This window comes from Antennarius striatus, chromosome 5 (genome assembly GCF_040054535.1).
Source record: "Antennarius striatus isolate MH-2024 chromosome 5, ASM4005453v1, whole genome shotgun sequence".
NCBI lineage: Eukaryota > Metazoa > Chordata > Actinopteri > Lophiiformes > Antennariidae > Antennarius > Antennarius striatus.
Genome location: NC_090780.1, coordinates 4506199 through 4528311, shown reverse-complemented (window position 1 = coordinate 4528311; position 22113 = coordinate 4506199). Strand labels below are relative to the sequence as shown.

The 22113-nt window shown below is 38.7% G+C and overlaps 1 protein-coding gene across 4 annotated transcripts in view; it reads left to right on the top strand.

Annotated features, from left to right (window-relative positions):
• The window catches only part of grm4 (glutamate receptor, metabotropic 4), a 189278-nt gene that overhangs the window by 25742 nt on the left and 141423 nt on the right, over positions 1–22113 (top strand). For 2 of the 4 annotated variants that reach the window (XM_068315171.1, XM_068315172.1), the window contains exon 2: positions 11621–12663. In XM_068315171.1, the coding sequence (XP_068171272.1) occupies positions 12103–12663 (561 nt within the window). In that variant the 5' untranslated portion in view covers positions 11621–12102. Of the gene's footprint in view, positions 1–11620; positions 12664–16532; positions 16592–18699; positions 18816–22113 lie in introns of those variants that run through there. The other 2 variants (XM_068315174.1, XM_068315173.1) reach the window with 2 other exon arrangements.

Here is a 22113-nt window from a genome sequence, read left to right as displayed (position 1 = left end):
CTCTGGATCATTAACCAGCCTCAAAGACTGAGTCAGTAAGAGAGCAGCATTCAGTGCCAGAGGCTTTAAGACCAGGATGTTTGGGTTTTAACCTGCAGATTTAGGAATTCAACCAACCCTCAAAATCATATTCACTCCAGACTTCAAGGTGTGCATGTGGCAATAGGCAGGAATGAAAACCTTTGTGCTGGGAAAACATGATAGAGGTGTTGAATAACAAGTAGACTTGGCAGTACGTTCTCCCTTCGAGAAGAACCCAAACATGAAAATCTAGCAAAGAAAGGATAGAACTTTGTAAAGTTGAACGATCGGAACTGAAGAATACGGGGGCGTTTATTTCAAAAATTATTGTAAATAGTCAGTGAATGGGAAGTCAACAGTTTTTAATACGCTTCTCTGGTTCCCTGATGGCTTTCCCTCATAGCATCCTTTTAAAGCAGCTTGAGTTTTCTCCCACTGCTCTTCCAGGGCCGGAGAATTAGGGCTTGTTCTCACATTTCAGTCCATTTATCTCCTCATAGATGCAGTCCAGTGATCTTAGCCCTCCATTAGCCCACGCGGATATGCATCCTGTGCAAGTAAACAAAAAAACAAACAAAAAAAGGATGACCCATCTCTTTCTTCCCACTGTTTTCAAATCTTTCAAATGATTTACAGTCTCTTCAAAACAAAACATTACCTCCACCATAGCGAGATAGCACAGCTCTGGCATTGTGTAAATAAGTCTTGTTTGTATGTCCTAAAATGTCTGTGGCTGGCAGAGAAACGCAGCATATCTCCGGTGCGGTTGTCATAAGGTTAATATTTCAAGAGATAAATCGCAGCCGTGTTTCCTCAGGGGTCTCAATGAAGGGAAATCAAATGGCCACAGTCAGCCATTGCATAACATTAAGTCTTAGCAGCATCTACCACATACTGTATCTCCGAGTAAAAATGAACCACAACTGTCAACTGCATTTTGCTGTCTGTAATTGATGTGCTCAAAGTATAACATTTTCAGGCTCCCTGCCCTCGACTCTCCTTACATCCAATAATGACAAAACAAATGCAACATCAATGGAAAGAGATATGAACTGTGTGAATCTGTTGTGTGCTTTGAAATACAAGAGTATATACTGGTCCATGATCACATTGAACTAAATGAACATGGCTACCATAAAATAACTTTACATCATATAATGTTGGTAGTAAATGCAATCGAGCAATCTCAGTGCTGTCGACTGTTGCATCATCAGAACAAATGTTGGAGCTACAGATTGTTCTTATACACAATCACACTGCATACACATCGTCATGGACCCAAAGACTAAAGAAGTCTGAATGACGGAGAGAGCATCTCATCGAAATCAGATTAAATTGGATGGAGGCAATGCCAATCCACTATGAGCCAAGATTCTGATTTACATTGCCTATCTCTAATTTACTACATGTTTTAGGTGTTTAGAGAAAATGTGACAACCTCATTGTCACCACTCTGTAACCCTAAGATAGAATTAAGAATCATGATCCTTATTTTTCATGCAAAATGTGTTGAAAAGTAAATGCAATGCAATTTATAGCTGTGATTTGACACTTTTGCCAGCTGGACAGCATAACAAGTTAGAACAAACAAGCCAACATACAGTACGCACTCACCAGAAGGAGAGTTAATTAGTCTGGTGTCATTCTGGCTGTTGTGGGTTTTTATCTGTAGAGCAACAACACAGTCCTTATTCTCTGTTTTTGGTGAGTGTGATCAGTTTCAGAAGGATATTATAGACGACCCACTTGTGAAAATCATCCTTCTCTTATTTGTTCTTTACTATCATATAGAGACAGCCATGATATTCTCATTTTTTTTCCTTACATTTATTGATCATTAGTAATATTGATCTATTAACAGTAAATGACTCACTCTAAATTTTGTTTATCACTTATCGATAAAAGATTCTGACCCTTTGTTTCTTCGAAATTATAATTTATTTTAATGCATTTTAAAAAATATTTTATATAAAGTGTTTTTTGGAAATATAATTAGATTTGACATTGATAACCAAAAACATAAGCAGTGCATAGAATAAGTATTTTTTTTTACTTTTAATTTCAAATCAAATTCCACATCCTGCAATTATTCAAACAGCAAACAACAAATATGGCTTATAGACTCCAGTTCAGTCATTATAATTTGTTCTTTTTATTGGACAGCACTTTTAAAAAGACCTTTTAAAAAGACCTAACTTTACCTCATTAGTATTCAAAACATCTGAGAGCCATGTGTTGTGTAGGCCTTTTTAAAATTGACTCTAAAATATGATTATTATTGAAAAAGAAACATTTATTCATACTGAGTAATAAATGGATGAAGGCTTTCTGGTTGGTGGTATCCTGCCTATTCTAATGCATTTATTATATATTTCTCAGTTGTAGGAAAAATGCTTGAGATGGTTCAGAATAACAATGGGGAAGATTGAACCAAACAAGTGTCATAATTATAGTATAGTAGAGTGTATGCTCAGTTTAAATGACAATTGTGTTGAAAGCTTTAGTTGTAATTTTCTTTGTTTTACTCTGAACCGTAGTCAGTTCTGCTTTGAGAGGTACTTTCCTTTTTGCCGTTTGTTTACTCTGACAGCTGTAATCAGTTATTATTGTGAAGTATTCTAAATGGAGAGAAGCACAGCTCAGATTCACCAACGCTTTGCCAGGGTGCTGCAGCTTAAAACCACTTTCAAACAAATGAGAGAGGAAGCCCTATATTCAGTCTGCAGAATAGAGCCGTCTTTTATTTTGAAGTGTGACACAAACTGGTCTCGGGATTGCTTTTTGTCTGAGATGCATAGCGTGACAGCGGAACACTTTTTGGAGTGATATATGGGGTGTATAAAGGCCTGAGGAATTGCTTTCAGAAATGAGTGCAAACACAAAACTCCTGAGCAATGGAAATCTTTATATTTCTGGTATATAATAAGTCATATCACACAAGAAAATCATAAAGTTTTGCTATGTTAAACTACTCCAAAATCGGCATATGATGCAGCTTTTCTTATTTTTTGTAGTTATTTATTAATTAATTTTTATCTCAACTTAGAAAGTTTGTTGTGTCGTTTATCTGTTAGCAGGATTACACAAAATGACTAGAATTAAGACTCAGAAACCTGGTGGGAGGATCAGATTTATGGCAACTACATTTAGGAATGGATTCAGATAAAGGGAGCAATTCATGAAGTTCCATTCTCTTTAATATTAAGAGGATTTCCCACTATCCTCTGAGCTAGTTTTTACATTACCTTGACCCGATAAGCACTGGCTATGGTGAGGCAGTTATGACAGGAATGATTTTATCAGATCAGATTAATTATTGGTATAAACAGTAGATTACATTTTAATTAAAATGGTCTGTTGTTCCATGGCAGAGGCTCTTCTGAGTGCTCTATCAGTTCATTGCTGATGAACGAAAACCACACTCTGGATTCAAGGAAATTTTTTGCATAAACAATGGATCAAATGCTCAGTAGGATTAATTGGCGGTCAGACATCTATTTGATCAAATTCATATTCTCTTACCTTGTTAAGTATAGGCAGTCATCAATTTACAAATATTCGACTTGGGAAATTTGGAGATACAAGCAAACGCGTACCCCCATATGCGACTGTTGTACTGCAGTTCCTCTTTCTGCCACAACCCCCAGTAAGCTGCTCTTTGGGGCACGTCAGGACGAAGCTGCCCACCGCTCAACCTGTCACTGGATATATACTGCATGAATACAGGCCCCTTGTGTGTGTGTGTGTGTGTGTGTGTGTGTGTAGGTAGGTGGGTGGATGTGTGTGGCATCCTTTAACAGACTCACAAGAGTCAAGTTATTATCAATGAGTAAACATAATTATTTTCTATAGGTTTGAGCTCTTATACATCAGTCATTGAAGACAGATTAATTCTAAGCTGATAGTTGATCATTTTGTGACAATGCACACAAACACAAACAGTATAAATATGTAGGAAATAATGTGTTTGTTAATCTTGGGGGAAAACATAAATACTCGGCTTTGGTTTCCTCACTTCTCAGTTCACCCTGAATTTGTTCTGTTCCTCCATGTTCCTCCAATTTGCAGACCAGAACAAATGTTCTACATAGGAGGGATCTCTGAGAAACCATGGTCATGGACACACAGGCGATGCAGGTTTCACAGACTTCAAAATCTTCTTACTGGGTGTCGGTTATTGATTGAACGCTACAGCTGATCAGGCAGGTGTGATACACCTCAAAGTTGTGAGACTTTCAAATTGGAGTGAGGACTGATAGAAGATTGAAAATAAGTGTTTCAGTCCCAAGATTCTATCTTTTTTTTATTCTAATTATCTGTGTGTGTGTGTGTGTGTGTGTGTGTGTGTGTGTGTGTGTGTGTGTGTGTGTGTGTGTGTGTGTGTGTGTGTGTGTTTTTTTCAGGGGCCTGTATTCACACATATATGCATGTCAAAAACATATAGTACACAAGTGGATTAATAAAGTATATTTCTTCTTCTCTTCTAAATGACCTCAAATGGTGATTATAGATTGAAATTCAATAAATAATGACTTGTGAACAATTCAACTTACGAAAAACCTCTCTGAACCAATTGTGTCTCTAGATTGAGGTTTACCTGCACTTGTTTTTATTATCAGTTATTACAAAAAAACTAAAGTTATGTTTTTTGTTGCTGTTAAAATTGGAACAACCTGTACAATACATACTACAGGCCACATTGCCCAACACCACCAAACTAACTCCTGCTTTTAGGATAGATGAAACGTTCTCCTCTGCTTCACCCCATAAATCTCTTCACCTGCCACCATTTTCTCAACAGCGCTCCATTTGCACAGCACATGTGCACGGCTGGACAGACATTAATAGGTAGCTCAATGTCTTAGTCCTTTTGTACTTTCATCATCACACCTGCCGTTGTAGTTTTTGACTTGTTCCAAACAGGTCTGCAGTCTGCACGGAGGGACCAACAGATTTACGTAGATGCAGATCATAGATAGAAATATTACAAAAATAAGATGTCTGTGGTGGTTTTCAGTCATCCAGGCCATGGTAGATATCTGTCTACCAAGTTGACATTATTCTACACAGAGATCTATGCTACCAAAAATGATGACGTAGCTCACGATAAAAGTACTAAACAGATCCAAAAAAACTGAACGTTCTCTAGTTTTCTGGGCTGGATAAAGCTAGACTGTTGTGCTGAAAAAGACGTTAAGCTCACTTTATCGTGCTACGGTTGTTACAGTACAGTTTCTTGGCTTTGCTACTCAAAACTGAGGTATTATTCCATCCAGTGGCGGGTCGTGCATTTCACATCAAGGCATTCAGTGATGTTCTCCTTAGTCAAACGTGAATAAATACATCCCATAATACCGTTAGCGGCTCCCACTGCTGCCACCAAGGCAGTGTTTAGGGAGTTAGGTGTTTATAACTTCTCTCAAATGGGAAAAAAAAAACCAACGGCATCAGCCTCACTCCTTTTAATGTCACTTCCACAGAAGAACCCCTTTTATAGACGTCACACAACTAAGTCACAGAACAAAACCGACTGAAATGACCATCATTTATGACACCACAGCTAGAGAAACGAAACACTGACATACATTAATACACTACTAGATGTTGCATCACCTCTATCATGTATTAAATGGAGTATTTTCCAGCAGGGACACACGTGTATATCCCCGACAATCACACAGCTGCGCAAGTGCGCCACATTATTTACACACATTCAAGAAAAGCAAGAATTTTTTTTGTAATTTTTAGCATATTTGTCATTTTATTTCATTATAATTGATTAGATATGAATAAAAAAGAATTACAGAACATTAAATATGGAGACTTAGATAAAATGAAATGCTTGTACTCACCGAAATAGCAGTTAAAATGGCTGATTTAAACACAAAATCCTTTCTCCTTTCTTTCCTCAAGAACACTCTGTTAGCTAGAACAGATTCGCTAGTTCAGGGATCTGACCCTCGTCTCACTAGAGCTTCTCTTCAAATGTGCGTCTGCATAGCACCGCCTTCTCAGAGTGAGTATCCAATCACAGGACATGTACATGTCAGGACAAGATGGGCTAGCTGCAAGGTCCTAGAGGGCCAACTCGTGATCTGATTGGCTATCGCATCTGTCCATTAACTATATGTTCCTGATCACTCACAGTGCAGGGAGACCTGCATTCTACAGTAGATTCTGAAGGTCCTGGGCAGATTTCATTCAACCTGGCAACACAAGCTAGCAGAATTCTGATTAGATAAAACCTCTCTAGCCTAAAAATTAAAGCTGACCTAGTGTTGGCCTATGTCATAATATATCCCAATGTATAAGTATTTATTTATACATATATTTGAATATATTTATTTGAGGAAAATGTATTAAAATAGAACAAACTTTTATCATTAAAGGGACAGTAAAGTTAAAATGAACCGGGTCTGTATTTGAAGTACATAAGTAAAAAACGTAATGGAGCGCGCCGTGACAGTGGAAGTGATACAACTGTAGACAACGGGGTGAATCCATATCAATGCAGATAAAGCAAGCGACAACGTAAAGAGCTGGCATCTTCGTAATTATTTATCCAAATATCGTCAAAAATAATGTTGTCGTCATCGGAAACTGAAGACGAGTTCCCAGTGAACCCACCTGAGGGCGTAGTTATTCCATATAATTACTACTTGATGTACAAGTAGGTTGAGTTTGGACATGTAGTGACTCATCCCAGGTGTCTTCATCTGAATCACATTCTGACAGAGATGTCCAACTAGATATAATGTTCCATTTTGGTTTACTGTGTGTATGGAGAAGTTAATTGCGCTACCGATGAGAACGCGCTAGCCCGTCAATGGGATTTTCTATATTATGTTAGCATTGAGCTAACTGCCATTCGTTACTTTTGGACTGTGTGGAGTTAATTAACAACTCTAGTTTATATTAATATGTCTTGTTTTTACGAATGTATAAGGATCAGGGTCTGATATTCTGTTTTTGTATGGTTTATTTCAGTGTCACAGATCTTCTCAGTAAAATGACCTGTCTAGTGATATTGTTTACTTTTCCAAGTGCCATAATCGTGCGACAATCTGGTCATGAAAACATTTATACAATAGCTCCAGTAGCTCCAGACATTACTTTATTATCCACTAAACCTTGGGAATTCAGAATAAATACAATGGGTTTTCTGTTAAATATCTTACCTTCACATCTCTTTGGAAATCCTTCGAGGTCAAGAGCTCATGACAGATCCTCAGATCCTTGATCATTTTGACCCTGTTTATCGGTGCTCTCCATCTCCTTCCTAGCTTCCCAGAAGGTATTCTAAAGAAGGATAAGTCCTTGTCGTTGTTTTTTCTTGATATTCTGTTGACACAACCGCTCACCTCGCAGGTAACCATAATATTTATCGAGTTAATCGCGTCGTTGATCGCATTGTCTTCTATGGCTGCCAAGCTAAGTTTGTCGCCAATGACGTATGACGCCCAAGTGACCACTGAATGCGGAAGCTGCTGCAGCACGATTTTCTGACCAAAGGGATGATGCTACACATAAAAAAAAAAAAAAAAAAATCTTCTATTTTTCATCATGATGAATAACATATATGTCACTTAAAATTAATTTTACTGTTCCTTTAATATCACCATGATTTCTAGTTATGTTAGACCAGCACAGACGGCCTTCCTGGCCCTGACCATCCACCTCTGCTGCGACCACTTACAAACATGAACAAAGAGGAACAACGAAAGCAATGTTCTGATGGATAAACTTTTTAAAGGCTCATATCAGTCATACTGTTTCTCCTCACAAATATGATGGCTGCCTGTCCCAAGCCCCCCCAGTCCTTTTGTGCAGCTAAGTCCTGCTCCCTCCATTCATTTTCCTCAGGGCAGTCTTCCTCTACCTTCCTATTGATCTACTGTGCAGCAACATGCTGGAGTGTCAATTATAGAGCCCCTCCTGCACATCTGTGAGAGGAGAGCTATAACATATCTAAAGGTTTCTCTGACTGGCTGGCAGCTTTTCATGTCTCAGAAGATGAAGAGTGAAATAATCCTTTGGAAATAAATAACTGTTTATTTTGGCGTACACTTGTTTGTTTCTATCAGGCTCTGTGAGCAATACTGATTAGATTGTAAATGCTCGGGAGATTGTGGAATTTGTAAAGCGAAACTGCAAAATATATTTGTTGGAATTTCTAGCTATGTAGGCTTGTTTGTACAAAAATACTTAATCTTTAAAGAGATCACGTCTTGAGTTTTTTTAGGCTGAAAATCATTTATATGGGCAGACTCACTTCTCCCTTGTTTGTGGTATTAGTAGTCCGAGTGAACCAAGTCTGTGTAGGAGGTTCATTCCACATCACATTTTCCCTGATGATTTTGATATTTATGACCGATCAAAACACAAACTGCCTCTAAGTTTCCATTTTATTTTGAAGAAATGCTGCAATGCCTCCCGAATATTAAAGTTTTGAGTATACATACTTGAAAACACATCTTGGTTAACAGGTGTGTAGATGAAGCAAGACATAAACAACAACAACAACAACTAAAATCTCTTTATGGCCATCAAAAATCATTCCTTTAATTTAATCTTTCGCTTAAGAATACCCAGATTGTAAAATTTCCAATAATGTAACAGCATGGACTGTTTTGATCCACCAGATTTTTCATTGACAGAATGTTCTTGTAGCTGCTGGTGGCCAATGGAAAGCTCACACAGATTTGCCTGAAGGTTATTGTATGGCCTTTTAAAAAATACCAAACACCTCTGAACCTGAGGAAAGGCTGTTCTCCTGATATGAATCTTTGACATTTTGCAGCTGGTAAGATTTTATGTTGTTTTTGTCACGTTCATGTCGTAGGTCTTTATTGAGGTGTGATTCATGAATATGAGCACATCGTTCTTCCGTTATCATATCCTAGCTTCTATTTTGACTAATATCTTCCTTCAGCTAGACTGAGGAAGAGTTACGGAGTGCCAGATTTGAAAATCTTAATATGAGCCATATAACGGAGTCTGTGTTATATATAGAATGTTATCACTGAGTCATGGGAATAAGATATACCCAGAAAACACTGATAATATGAATCCAGATTTTAGTGAGTATGCTAATAGCATGCTTCCTTTCTGTTACTACATCACCACATGTCATTCTGAAAGGAGCTCTGAAAGCTGATATGCCCTATGCCAGGTGCTTGATTAAAATGGGATTCATAGGTTTCAATAGAGTGACGGCAGTTTGAAAAATGATTTATTCAGTAGATATATCCAGCCCACCCCATTGCGTGAGATGTTTAAGATTAAAGAATAAATTACCTACACCCTTACCAAAGAGGATGCATTACAAGATATTCATCTGGAACTAGGCAAAACAAGCTGATTAACATGATAATGCCTGACACAATCTTGTGAGGTGTGAGATCTTCTTCCTTTAGCTGTGTTTGAGATACTCCCACAGAATCAGATCAGCTGGCTGTTTTTCTTTCCGCGGTAGATACACAAGCTGTCTGCCTACCAACTGTTCTTTTGAACAAACATGAAGTTTGATAAGATCTGTCTCCAAATATGCAGTCTTGCAGAAACGAAGCTGTGAATGTTTAGAGCTGTATATTTTACCTTTTGCCTATCCACACAGAGCTGTGTTGGCAGCTCTCGGCCTCCTTCTTAGTAAATGCTGTGATGTTTGATATGCTGGTGCATGGATTGTATTTGGTTACAGGGGCCAAGGTGAGTTGGCAGGCTGTGCAGTTGTCATCTGCTCTGCAGCAGTTAAAGTGGACCTGCAGTGAATCAACTCTGAAAAATTACTTCTCACTCAGTAGGAGATAGTTGGGTGTATTCAAAGGACCTTGTCACTTCCAATATGCTCTCAATGAATCTCAGCCATTCCTGATCCATGGCTCCATCCACTCCGCTGTAAAACCAATGTCTACAGCCCTATTCTGCCTCTGTGTGCAGGGAGATTGCTCCTTCAGAGCCCATTACAGCTTCAGGAATGAACAGAGTCTAGATGTATACAAAAAGATAGCTGGTAGTGGCAGATTTTGCGTCTATATGGCATGCATTGTGTGTCAGAGGGAGAAGAAAGCAGAAAGGATGTAATGAAATTGTCTGGGTGTGTAGATGTACATTACAGAATGGAACTTAAAAAAACTGCTTTAAATCTCTTTTATGTGGCAGAGCAGACTGTTCACAACAGTGAAATTATATTCAGCCTCAGCTAGCAAGATGATAAACAGAGCCACATCAAAACAAATGTGGTGAGACAGCTGAAACCCTTGGTAGCCTATCAATTAATACATATTTAGCAATGATTTTGATAAATTATTGATGATTTATATCCATTACTAACAAACAAATGGCACATTTGAGCTTGTATCTGAGAATAACTTACTTCTGAAGCCTTGCAATTTATTAAACCGTGAATTGGGGGAGGAGGGGTATGAACTACATGACACAAAATATTTAATCCAGGTCCTTCTGTAATGAAAAAATGGATGGATGGATGGATGGATGGATGGATGGATGGATGGATGGATGGATGGATGGATGGATGGATGGATAGATAGATAGATAGATAGATAGATAGATAGATAGATAGATAGATAGATAGATAGATAGATAGATAGATAGATAGATAGATAGATAGATAGATAGATAGATAGATAGATAGATCGATCGATCGATCGATCGATCGATAGATAGATAGATTCCTCTTCTCTGTTAATAACATCTTGATTATTCAGGCTGCTTGACTTCAGCAGAGATTTTTCGAGCTTTGCATATTTCCTCTTGATAATGTTAGATATAAAAGCTGTTCTCTATCTGTAAGAGTATAGTTACAATTTCAAACAATGTTTATGCCATACTGCTGATTGTACTTGTGTACCATGAAAGGCTTTGGGGCAGACTCACCCCACACACTCTAAGATCCACATGTGAATTGGCTGAACATTTTGCCTGTAGAAAGCAGAAATATAGAAGCAATGATAGAGTGATCCATTTGGCATAAAGAGAGCTACATTAGTGGCTCATTCACTATCTCTGAACCTGCCTTTAAACCAACAATGTCTGAATTCTTAACAGGCTTCAAAGAGGTTGTGTGATATTTGTTCAAAAATGTCCTTGGTTTACCTCAGACACAAGACAGAAACCCAATTCTGTGTGTCACTAATAGAGATATGGTTTATCAATTAATCTGTAGAGTTACACAATTAACTAAGTGCTTGATTTATAATATTGCCAAAATGTAATATTCTCATCATAATTTTGCCTTAACACCTTTTAATCGCTGCTGGTCTTTCATAGTCTAAAATTATGACTTCCTACCAATTATAATAAATAGCGAAGAAACCAACAAATTGTATAATATAAAACACTGGAACCCAGGAAATGTTTTGCAAACATGACCAATAGTCCCAACACCAACAGCACTGTTAGCCTTAATTTGGGAGGCTTTGGAGGAGAAATGAGTGAGTTTTAGAACACGACTCTTCATATATAGGGTTCTACATAGGGTTAAAAAGAATAGGTACTGAAAAGCTCAAACAAATACAAATGCCTTTTTTCTGTTTTCTCAGTGACCACTCTCACTCCTTTCCTCTTTTTCATCTTTCAGGAATTCACTCTGAAGCCCGTGGACCTAAGCAGGCCTGAGGGCTCTGACATATACCAAATCCCTGCCCGGGGGAACAGGGGAGATTAAAAACTTCTGATTGAGGTGGAGAGGAAAGAAACACACAGCGAGAGAGAGGGGGGAGAGCCAGAGAGTAAGAGCTTATCGTTCACCTTTGTTCTACGTAATGCCCAGAGTGAAAGATCTCCATTGGCAAGTATATGAATAATAGCAAACATAGAAGCAGCTGGCCAAAATTGTAGTCAGATGGTGGAATGAGGAAGTGAAATAGGAGAGGAGAACAGGATTGCATAACCAGAAAGGAGTAGGCTTCCCCATTAAAAGTATGCCTGGGAGAGCGGAGACATGAGAGGAAGTCTTTTCTGTGCCAGCTGCTGCAGTAGGTACTGTAATTAACCCTCCGCCCCTTTAAAACAATACCTGGATTCTGTTTTCTCTTTGCTGGGTTTGGCTTTGCGTTGTGGATGCATACTGGAGCCTTGGTCATGTTTCTGTCCCCGGCGTACAGACCGGATCGGACCGGCTTTCCTCGAAGCGTTCTGATTGTGCCGCTGCTGCTGCTTCTATACAGCTCCCTGAAGGCTGCTCAAGCTGCCAAACCCAAAGGGCCGGGACACACACATCTGAACTCCATCCGCATTGATGGGGACATTTCCTTAGGTGGGCTCTTCCCAGTACACGCCAGGGGCCATGATGGGAAGCCATGCGGGGAGCTGAAAAAGGAGAAGGGCATACACAGATTAGAAGCCATGCTCTTTGCCCTTGACCGCATCAATAATGACAATAATCTGTTGCCGAACATCACACTGGGGGCGCGTGTCCTGGACACCTGTTCCAGGGACACACACGCCTTGGAGCAGTCACTCACCTTCGTGCAGGCGCTGATCGAGAAGGATGGAACAGATGTAAAATGTCTGGGCGGGGGATCACCGATCATCACCAAACCTGAGCGGGTGGTGGGCGTCATCGGGGCCTCCTCCAGCTCTGTCTCCATCATGGTGGCAAACATACTCCGTCTGTTCAAGGTCAGAAAACAACACACTTTCACTGTGGGTTTATCAGTTTCTTCGCATGTATGAAATTCGAAGAAGCGGCACTGCAGCTGCAGCTCATTATGTATGAAACTCAAAACTGTGGTTTGTTGTGGTCCCAATTTATTGATCCACATAGTTTTATTTAGAATAATTAATAACCGCACAACAACTGGAGCTGCTGAACAGTGTGAGACATCAACATGTGTAGACGTCTGCCAGCAAACATTAAATATCTTCTACAAGTTAAGCGAGGAGATCCCTGAGTGTACCCCCTCATTCCATGCCTGGAGGAGTCAACTGCTAATCTTAGTTTATTCTCACGCGACACAGATGATTAATAGTAATGCAGTATTTCAATTTTCTCCAATAGCCTTTTTTAAAAATTTTAAAATACTATTGAAAAATAGAATTGGGTAATTTACATTTTGACATTTTTGGAATTATTTATCACATATTATATTTTCTCAACGAAGCATAATAGCACTCTCTCTGCTTTATTGAAGGTGTGATAGTTATTTACGGCTCAGCTCACTGAAAAATGATACACCTTTCTTTCAATCAAAAAAAATACTGCTATGTGTTTGGAATTTCATTTAGGAGTATTAGAAAAGCCTGCACTCCTCTAGATTTGGTAGAACATTTCAAGAACAGTGCAAACCATAGTATGGACTGTAGGCTGGTGTTTGGATAGGAGCCAGCTCATCCGCCTGAGCAAGACTCTGTACCCCAAAACTGCTCTCAGGGTTCTGCCCTTAATTTCACCACTGTGAAATCAGACCCTGTGGGTGTGCAGGTGTGTGTGTGTGTGTGTGTGTGTGTGTGTGTGTGTGTGTGTGTGTGTGTGTGTGTGTGTGTGTGTGTGTGTGTGTGTGTGTGTGTGTGTGTGTGTGTGTGTGTGTGTGTGTGTGTGTGTGTGTGTGGTTTATAGAGCTTTACTATACCCAATCATTCTGTGATAATGAATGATGCTATTGAAGTAGTCAATTGCTGAGCTGTTAATAAGTGAGTATAGGTAGTGATACTCTTGTTCACCAATCAACATCCACTTTGCAACTGGTGAGTGGATCCATAAGATCCTGGATATTGAAATGCACTGTAGCATTTGTTGTGTTACATAGATTGTGTGTCGTTGTCAGTGTGGCTATAAAGCGTCATGATTATAACACACTACAAATACTGTCGTAACATTTCATGGTTGTGGTGTTCATAGATGCTGTTTGATGTGATTTGTTTGTCAGTAAAAAGTCATTTACAAGAAGCTCACATGCAAGCACTGTCATATATAAGTACTGGTGTTTTACTACTATGGTGGCTTTTGGATGAAGTGCCAGCATCTTGCCTTATTTATTTCTAATGAGCGACTATAAGAGCGTGCACAGACCCTCCTTGTTCTTGTAATTTCTCCTATAATTGTTATTATTTTCCAGTGAAGGGAATATTTCTGCACCTCATGATTGGCCAGTGAGCCAAGGAACAGTGTGCTTGTGTGTGAGATTAGACTGCAGGTGAAAACTACTATGAGCGTGTTTCATCGTGTATCTCTACTCTTTCTGCATTAGGGTTTTGTGTGTTGTGTGTGCATGCAAAGCATGCAGTAAGGTTTTATCTTACTGGAATGTAACAATCATGAAGCATAACACAGTGAATGAAACATTTTTTCTGATATGGTGCTGCAGTGCTGCTCTTTTCTTTGTTGCCTTGCTCACTTGTGTGCCACAGCTATCTCGAGATGGGGAGGACAAGCCAACCAGTGACTGAATCATAGTCATTGAAGGAGAAAAAAATACATTTGGGTATCTGTCTTTTGAAGCTCCATGATGTTTCCTAAAAATCCGACCAGCAGACAAACAAATCAAGATTAATTACACATTTTAGCAAAGACTAAAAATCACTTTCACTGGAGTAGGTCAAGTGATAGCTTCTTGACTTTCTTTAGTAATGGGGGCTTAAGAACACCCAGACTTAACATTACACTTTATATTTTCTCTGTGTTCAGTAATTCCCTCTCCTCTTGCTATGGAGTATTAGGTCAGTAGGTAGCAGATATTAGGTAGCAGGTAGTAGGTCGGGTCAGGAGGTGACTAGGTCACCAAACTATCTCTACATGTGACACCTTAGCAGGCCAGATATTTGCTGTCAGCTAAATAATCTCTAACCTCGATAAAGATCAACAGATTTGCTCATTTATTTTTTGTTGTCCCTGCGCAGAGACACACAGGATGACAGAGTAGGTTATCGACTTCTCAAAACATTGCCATTGTGAAATGATCCAGCTGGTGTAGTGAGAATGCTGATACAGACACGTGATAGGACACCGTCATCAGCTGTTAATTTGAAGACGTCACCTTGTGTTTGGGAAACTAGAACTTTGCTGATTAATCATTGCTAAAAACAATCAGCTGTTTCAGCCACAGACAAAAAAAAAACAAAACGGACACGACGCCGTCTGATGTCTTGTTTCTCACCCATCTGCTCCCCCCTCTGATGCTTTCAGATCTGGTGCTTACTATCAGTCTATTTTTGAACCACACCAGACACTGGTTCTGTTCCCTCTCTTGCCTTCCAATCAACACCATGCCATCCACATCAACACCACACGGGACAGATGCTCTGCAGAGAGTTTTTAGTGAACTAAGTCACAGACACTATTTAATGAACAGAAGATGTCTGTCTTCATATTCTTCTTCATATGACATTTACTAATCATACAACCTGAAATTCAAGTATGGCAAACAAAATGTTTTATGCTGTCACTCAGCATAACCCATGACTAAACATTTTTAAAAGTATAAATCAGTAAGTGACAAAAGGCAAGATTTGCCTGACAACATTTAAACATTATCATGTGTCAAAAATGTTTGTTTTGTTGTGTAGTAGTAAATCTAATCCACCCAACAGAAGCATTTGTCTCAATCAGCAGGGACTGAGAAAGCAAATTAGGCACAGATAATTGTTTATCGCAAAAGATGATGAGTGATAATTGGTTTGTCAGACAATCTTCAGCCCTTAGATGCCTCTGAAAGATTGTGACTGAAGATGCTGCGCTGAACAACAAGAAGATGGAATGCAGATCCAGGTGGTGGAGATGGCGGCCAGTGATGCTACTGAAACTGAGAAAAGGATACATGTGGTGAATCTGTGAAGACTGTGTGTTGATGACAAGGTGGTGGGTGAGCCTGAATGAACTAGAGGTACAGAGAGGATCAGATAGAAAAAGACAACGTTAAGATGATAAGCCAACAGCGTGAGTGTGTTACCGCGCTTCTGGATGGATGGGACCAGCTGATGTGAACAGGGAAATGGGGGAAATGTAATGTAATGGCCCTTCTGACTGAGCCTCTGCTAGAGATTCATTACAGTTTATGGCTATATAATATTTTTATACATGAGTATGATCTGATAAACCCTCTGATTCCTTAGCTTCACTAAAAACACATGGCATTTTCCCTCTAGTATTACTTCTAATGAGCCAATCTAACAGAACACAAACATTTTTGCATATTTTTTCATTTGCTGATATTTGTAGGTTATTTTCTTTAGCAGAAATCATTTAAATTCCTGTACACACTTTTTCTACATCTCTTTCTGTTTTACACATTAACTGTATGTACTGCACTTCCAGAGCTTACACAGGTAGGATTCCTTGCGGGCCTCAGTAATGAGACTCTCCTGCAGTGCGTCCTTGATCTCGCTCTCAAATTGAAGTCTCAAATCCTTCTTATTAACACAGGACCTGTCCCCTCTTCATTAATGCACATAAGCGGTGCCTTGTATATTTAATTTGAATTTCTCTGATCTTGTCTCCCTTTATCCTCGATATATATATTAGCGTCCTCCTCATTTGCTTTTTTTATATTCAGATACCTGGAGGTTAAAAAAGCAGATTCAGTGGGACGGCAGGTCGAGTCGATCAGCAAAGGTAGATTTGCCAGCTCATCTCCAGTTACTATCACTTGGGCGTCTGAGTGGAACTATTGAAAATCACTTTCTACAGCAGACAGCAGTCTGTCGGCATCTGGTCTAATTGAAAAAAAAACAGTCATTACAACAACCAAAAAAGAGAAAAGTGCTCTTGATGTGATGTAAAGCAGTCTGGTCAGTTCTATAGATTAAACAGTAAGCCTTTAATGGAAAGTAGTGTGTGGCCCTTTAGGTGAGGTCTTGAGTTATGGATATCCAGTTCTTTCAGCCCTAATGGACCCTCAGCCAATCCCGGAAGCGTACAACACACACTGCCCCAGCATGACATGACAACAAGGTTCAATAGCATTGTGGCTATAGCTGTTTGCTTTAGAGTGAGGTGATGTATACGCACATGTACAAACTTAGTACACTTATGAAGACAGGTGGATTCCCGTGTGCGACTACAACTGCACACATAGATGCGCATGCCAATAGGAAATTGTACCACTCCAAGACACATAACTTGTAAAAACAAATTCACATGCAGGAACACAGGCGTACACAAAGGCAATCAGGCACATTTGAACACCACTCACATTAAACCCTGAAGCAGCACCCCCTTTTTAGTTAGAAGGTTTATAGAGAAATGTGTTTCTTCAGCAGTCAGCTGCATACAGATGTGGTCCAGAACTACTTGATGAATATTTTACTCAACCTTATGTAACATGAGTATGGGGAGTAGCAGCTCGAGAACATTGTGGCGTAGCTCCCTGAGAAGTGGGAGCCACATTTACAAGCATTTGGGGAAAAGATAATTCATGATCACAGAGGAGCTATGTCAGGTGATTACATTATTCATCTGAGCAGCAGATGCATTCAAGAGGATGACACACATCATGTACGACAGAAATACTACTTCCCGGTCTGCCCCTCTTGACTGTTTCAAACAACAGTAAATGTTTGGCTGTTTTTTTGTGTCAAGACTGAATATTTTTAAGCCTTTCAAGCTCACTGGAATGTACGTATATTGTTGCTCTTGTGAAAGTGGCAACACAGAATAGTATAAAACTGTGCAGCTCAAACGAACAAAAATTGAAGTGATTTTTTGTTCCTGAGGTTCACATTGACGACATAAACGCTGACCTGGTAGATTAAAAAAAAAGAAGCTATCTTTCACTTCTTCTAAATGACATTGCTGCAATTAGTATTGGACAGTTTAATATGTCTGAAACGTTATTTCTAAAGTCTCTGAAAAACCAAAAGCCAACAGCAAGTAAAGCAAATATTATTTAGTGCTGAATAAACAGACTGATTAGAGATTGCCTTGAGCTGCCATTTCTTAGCTTTACTTTTTCATGAAATCTTGTGGGATTTTTTTGAAAGCATTGCTGGTAAAAGCATGTAAATAATGCACAGTGTTTCATAATATATTCTTAAATACATGAGAAATGATGTATATATTCTCTGTTATTCTAGGAATTGTGGTCCAAAATAATGGATCCAAATTTAAAGTGTTATGAAAAAGGAAATACATTTGGGTACAAAGTGGACAGTCCTGTTATCACCAGTTAAGTTTTGTGAATAATCCACATCTATTATATGGGAAAATTTATTTTTAGTAAAGCTGCACTTATAAGACAGCTTGTTAAAGTAAAGGCCAGCATCTCATATGAAGCGTAAGCACGTGGCTGAAGCCGAACCGAGGAGGGTCTGAGATGTCTCAGACAAGTCCTCTTGACAGTTTTTTTCCACCATTCCCTGGATGAGCAACTCCATCCACTCTGCAGCTGTTTTGTGGTTCTCCACATCCCTATTTGCTATAAGTGTTCACCATCTGCTTTGCTTAAACCTCCTTTACTGAATTAACAGTTATTTCCCTCCAGTTGATCCATAAATCTGTTATCTAGAGATTAGTTGGGTGAATTCAATTCCTTTTAGGAGAGTGTGGGTGCACTGTAAACTTCAAATACTTTAATTCTTCTCTCTAAAGCAGTGGTTCTTAACCTTGTTGGCGGCACCAAACCCTTCTTTAGTAAAAAATATATATTTTTTTTTTCAAACTTAAGACTTAAGTATATGTTTTACTGGTGCATTTAATTAATTGTGCATTAATGTCACCTTTTTCAAAGAACAAAACCAAGACAGTGCATGAACTCACATGAAATGACCTACCTGCAAATCAGTGTGACTTCTGCTGTTGTTACTGAGAGACCAGTTCAGATATGCGTGGCTTCACCTTGGTAAGCGCTGCTCTTATGTCATTTTCACAGTAAAGTCTGTTTCTTTTGTTTTCCACGCAGCTTAAGGAAGTGTTCCTTTATTTTTGCCAGTGCCAGACTAGAGTTACTCAACTTGCATTGCAAACCCCTGAGACCAACTAACCGAACCCCTAAGGTTCGATCGAATCCAGGTTAAGAACCACTGATCTAAAGAGTCATTGATGATAACTCCTATTTGATCTTGGGTCAATAAGAAAGTACAGCTGTCTGTCTTTGATATTGTGATTTATATACAACTGTTGCAGAACTGTTTGATATCTTTATTAACATTGTGAACACAACTTTCAGTGAGAGTCATGCCTTTTCTTGTCAGCTTTTAAAAACAACATTTGAGCATCATCTTATCTTTAAGCTGTTGGGCTGCGAGTACAACTTCATTTGAATCAAGCAATAAACTGAGCAGCGGCTGCTGCAGGGATCATATGCAAACTTAAATGCTTGCCTTTCATTTTATTTTAAAATTTGCACTCTGACAGAATTATACCAGAGATAAAAAAAAAGGAGGATATGGTGTTAGTATTGCTTTGTAACTGCACATCTGCCCATGTTTGGTTTTTCCTTAATGTGATAACGGAATTACTGGTTTGATAGCTCTTGTTTTTATTTATATGGAATATTTTCAATTTTTAGTCCTGAATTTCAGCATTGCTTGGCTGTTTAAAGCACATCAGTGCTGTGGCTGTCCACAATTTTAATATTTCTGTTTTGACCTTGTATACAGACTGAATTATGATTTCTTTTAGAGTGATTGGTCCTTACATATATGGCATATTCAGTGTCATTTTAACCTTGTTATGGTGAATTCTTCAAACAAGGAAAATCAGGCTTGTGTCATGAAATTTCACGCTTCATCTCACCTTGTTCTGATGGTTTTTATAGCCCAATAAACCCTCCAGTGACACAGTAGAATGAAGGCCCTCTGTCACAACTGATTTAGCAGCTCATTTGTGGGACTGACAGCTAAATCAAGACAAACTAGAATCAACCCATTGAGCCATCTCTTTTCATGCAACCCCATTCATTCAGTGAACCAGTGCCAATACAGTTATCACTGACTGCCTCACTATGAAGCCATTAAACACTTACTTTCTTTCTTGGTTTACGTTTACTTTCATTTCATGCAATACGTTTTCAGGATTAAATGTGGGAGTGTGCCAGAAATTTCTCTTATCTACCAAAAGATCTGAAATTTCTGATGGGAATACATCAGACTAAATTGTTTGGGTTGAATCGTTATTGTTGAGGACACTGCAGCACCGATGAGCAGATAGTATAATCACTGTTACCTTGTGATTTTAAAAGGAGCCATTCTTGCAAACAATAATCACCAGCAGGAACTTTAGTCCAAAAAAAAAAGAAAAAGTAATACCGTAATTGTAAAAAATCCGAAATAATAAAACCTCCAAGATTTCAGGAAAATCTAGAGAAGATCCTTAGTACTGTTTTTAGTTTCAGATCATGTTTCGTTCCTGAATTTTGTAATTTCTGTTTATGCCTAGGGCTGACAGCCATTAAAAAAAAGTTTCACAAAATAAGGCACAACAATGATTTGCATGCTTTCTGTGTCTAAAGAATAACACGGTCAGTTGTTAACCATTTTATTGTTTGCATGATGTGTACAAAAACCTACAATGGACCAATGAACACAGTGTCCTAAAAGATGTACTTTCCCTCTGTGAGTATGCAAATATTTTAAATACCAGGCACAACAGAAAATGAAACAAAAGAGTTTCCCAATGAGTTGTTCCAAATTGAAAACATTGCTTTGCTTTAAATCTTTGAACTGAAAAGACAAACATCAATCTCGGAAACGGGCTTTGAATGTAGAATAACAAACATATTGTTAAAACGTTAACACTGTCTGCTTTGAGGATCTAATCTTAGTAAATCTTTATGATGATTGTATTTTGTTTTGTAGAGTTTTATGGTGTTGGAGGTAAAGGATCGAGTGATGACTTTCTGACTAAAGTTGACTACTGGCAAGCCCTAAAGCCCCATAGAAGAACGTTATAATAACCGTAAGAAAATCAAAAGAAGTTCAAGTATAGAAAGTGATTTAAATCATTTTAAACACATAACAATCCCTCTTATAATTACTGTCACCGTTTGTGAGGTAGGTGTTTTCTTTCCCTGACTGTTTGTTTTGCTTGCATTTAAAGCACAAATTACTATTGGCAGGTGTTGCCTACTTCTGTAAGTTGTTTGTGCAATACATGTTGCGCAATGCTGTCTAATTATATTGTTTTACTTTATAATCATATTTTGCTTTATTGTGAGTTTATCACACCAAATTCCTGCACATCAGTCATAACTATGTTTTTTTTTTTTTTTTAATCTCCAAGAGTTGACAACCATCCATTCACAATCCAGACCCCAGCCTTGTGCCATCTGTCAGCTCCAGACACTCTTATGTTTGTCTGTGTGTGTGGGGGTGGATGGGATTTAACACATATGTACATTTCACTGGCTGCTAATTTGGCATATTTCATTGTGTATTTCTTGTTTGGTGATATGTAAATTCCTCCAACCCGGTGGACACATTTATTTTCAAACATGACAACAAGCAATATGTAAACTGACTGTATTCCCTCATGGCTCCACACATTGTCAAAAGACATCATACTCTAATTGTACCAAACCAGTAATGATTGGTGTGTATTTACCTTTAGTAAACAAGCCAAACATGTCAACTAATCCTGAAGTAACACTCAGTTAATCTTTGACATTTTTTTGTGTGTAGTTTTATAATTCCTTAATCAATACTGTTTTCTTCAGTTTGGTTAGTCATTTGAAATGATAGGAAATTAAATGAAATGGGCCTTCAGGCCACCAACAGGGGACAGGAGTGCAGTACAGGCTGATTCCTTTTAAAACGAAGCAGAAAGCCTCACTTCATCCACAGTTTCATGGTGTTGAAGTAAAACTGCTCATTTCTGTTTAGACATTGTGTTGTCAAGACTGTCTTCATAATAAAAAATATGAACAGTTGTTTAAGGTGAATGTGTATGCGTTTCCTACGCTTGCCTTGGTCAGATGTTCAGTAGATGGAGATAGCTAGCAAAAATTTAGCTGATCAGCAGGAACTCTGGATTGCCAGCCCAGTGGGGTGCAGCGATAATAGATGAAAGCGCGCAGTGAGTTGGTGCTGTTTAATCTTTCGTTACACACCTCACTATAGTGTAAACACCTGAATGACGCAGGAGCACCAAGGCTTACAGAAGCCATTACAGCTTTGGTCAAACATCAATGGAGGAAGCTG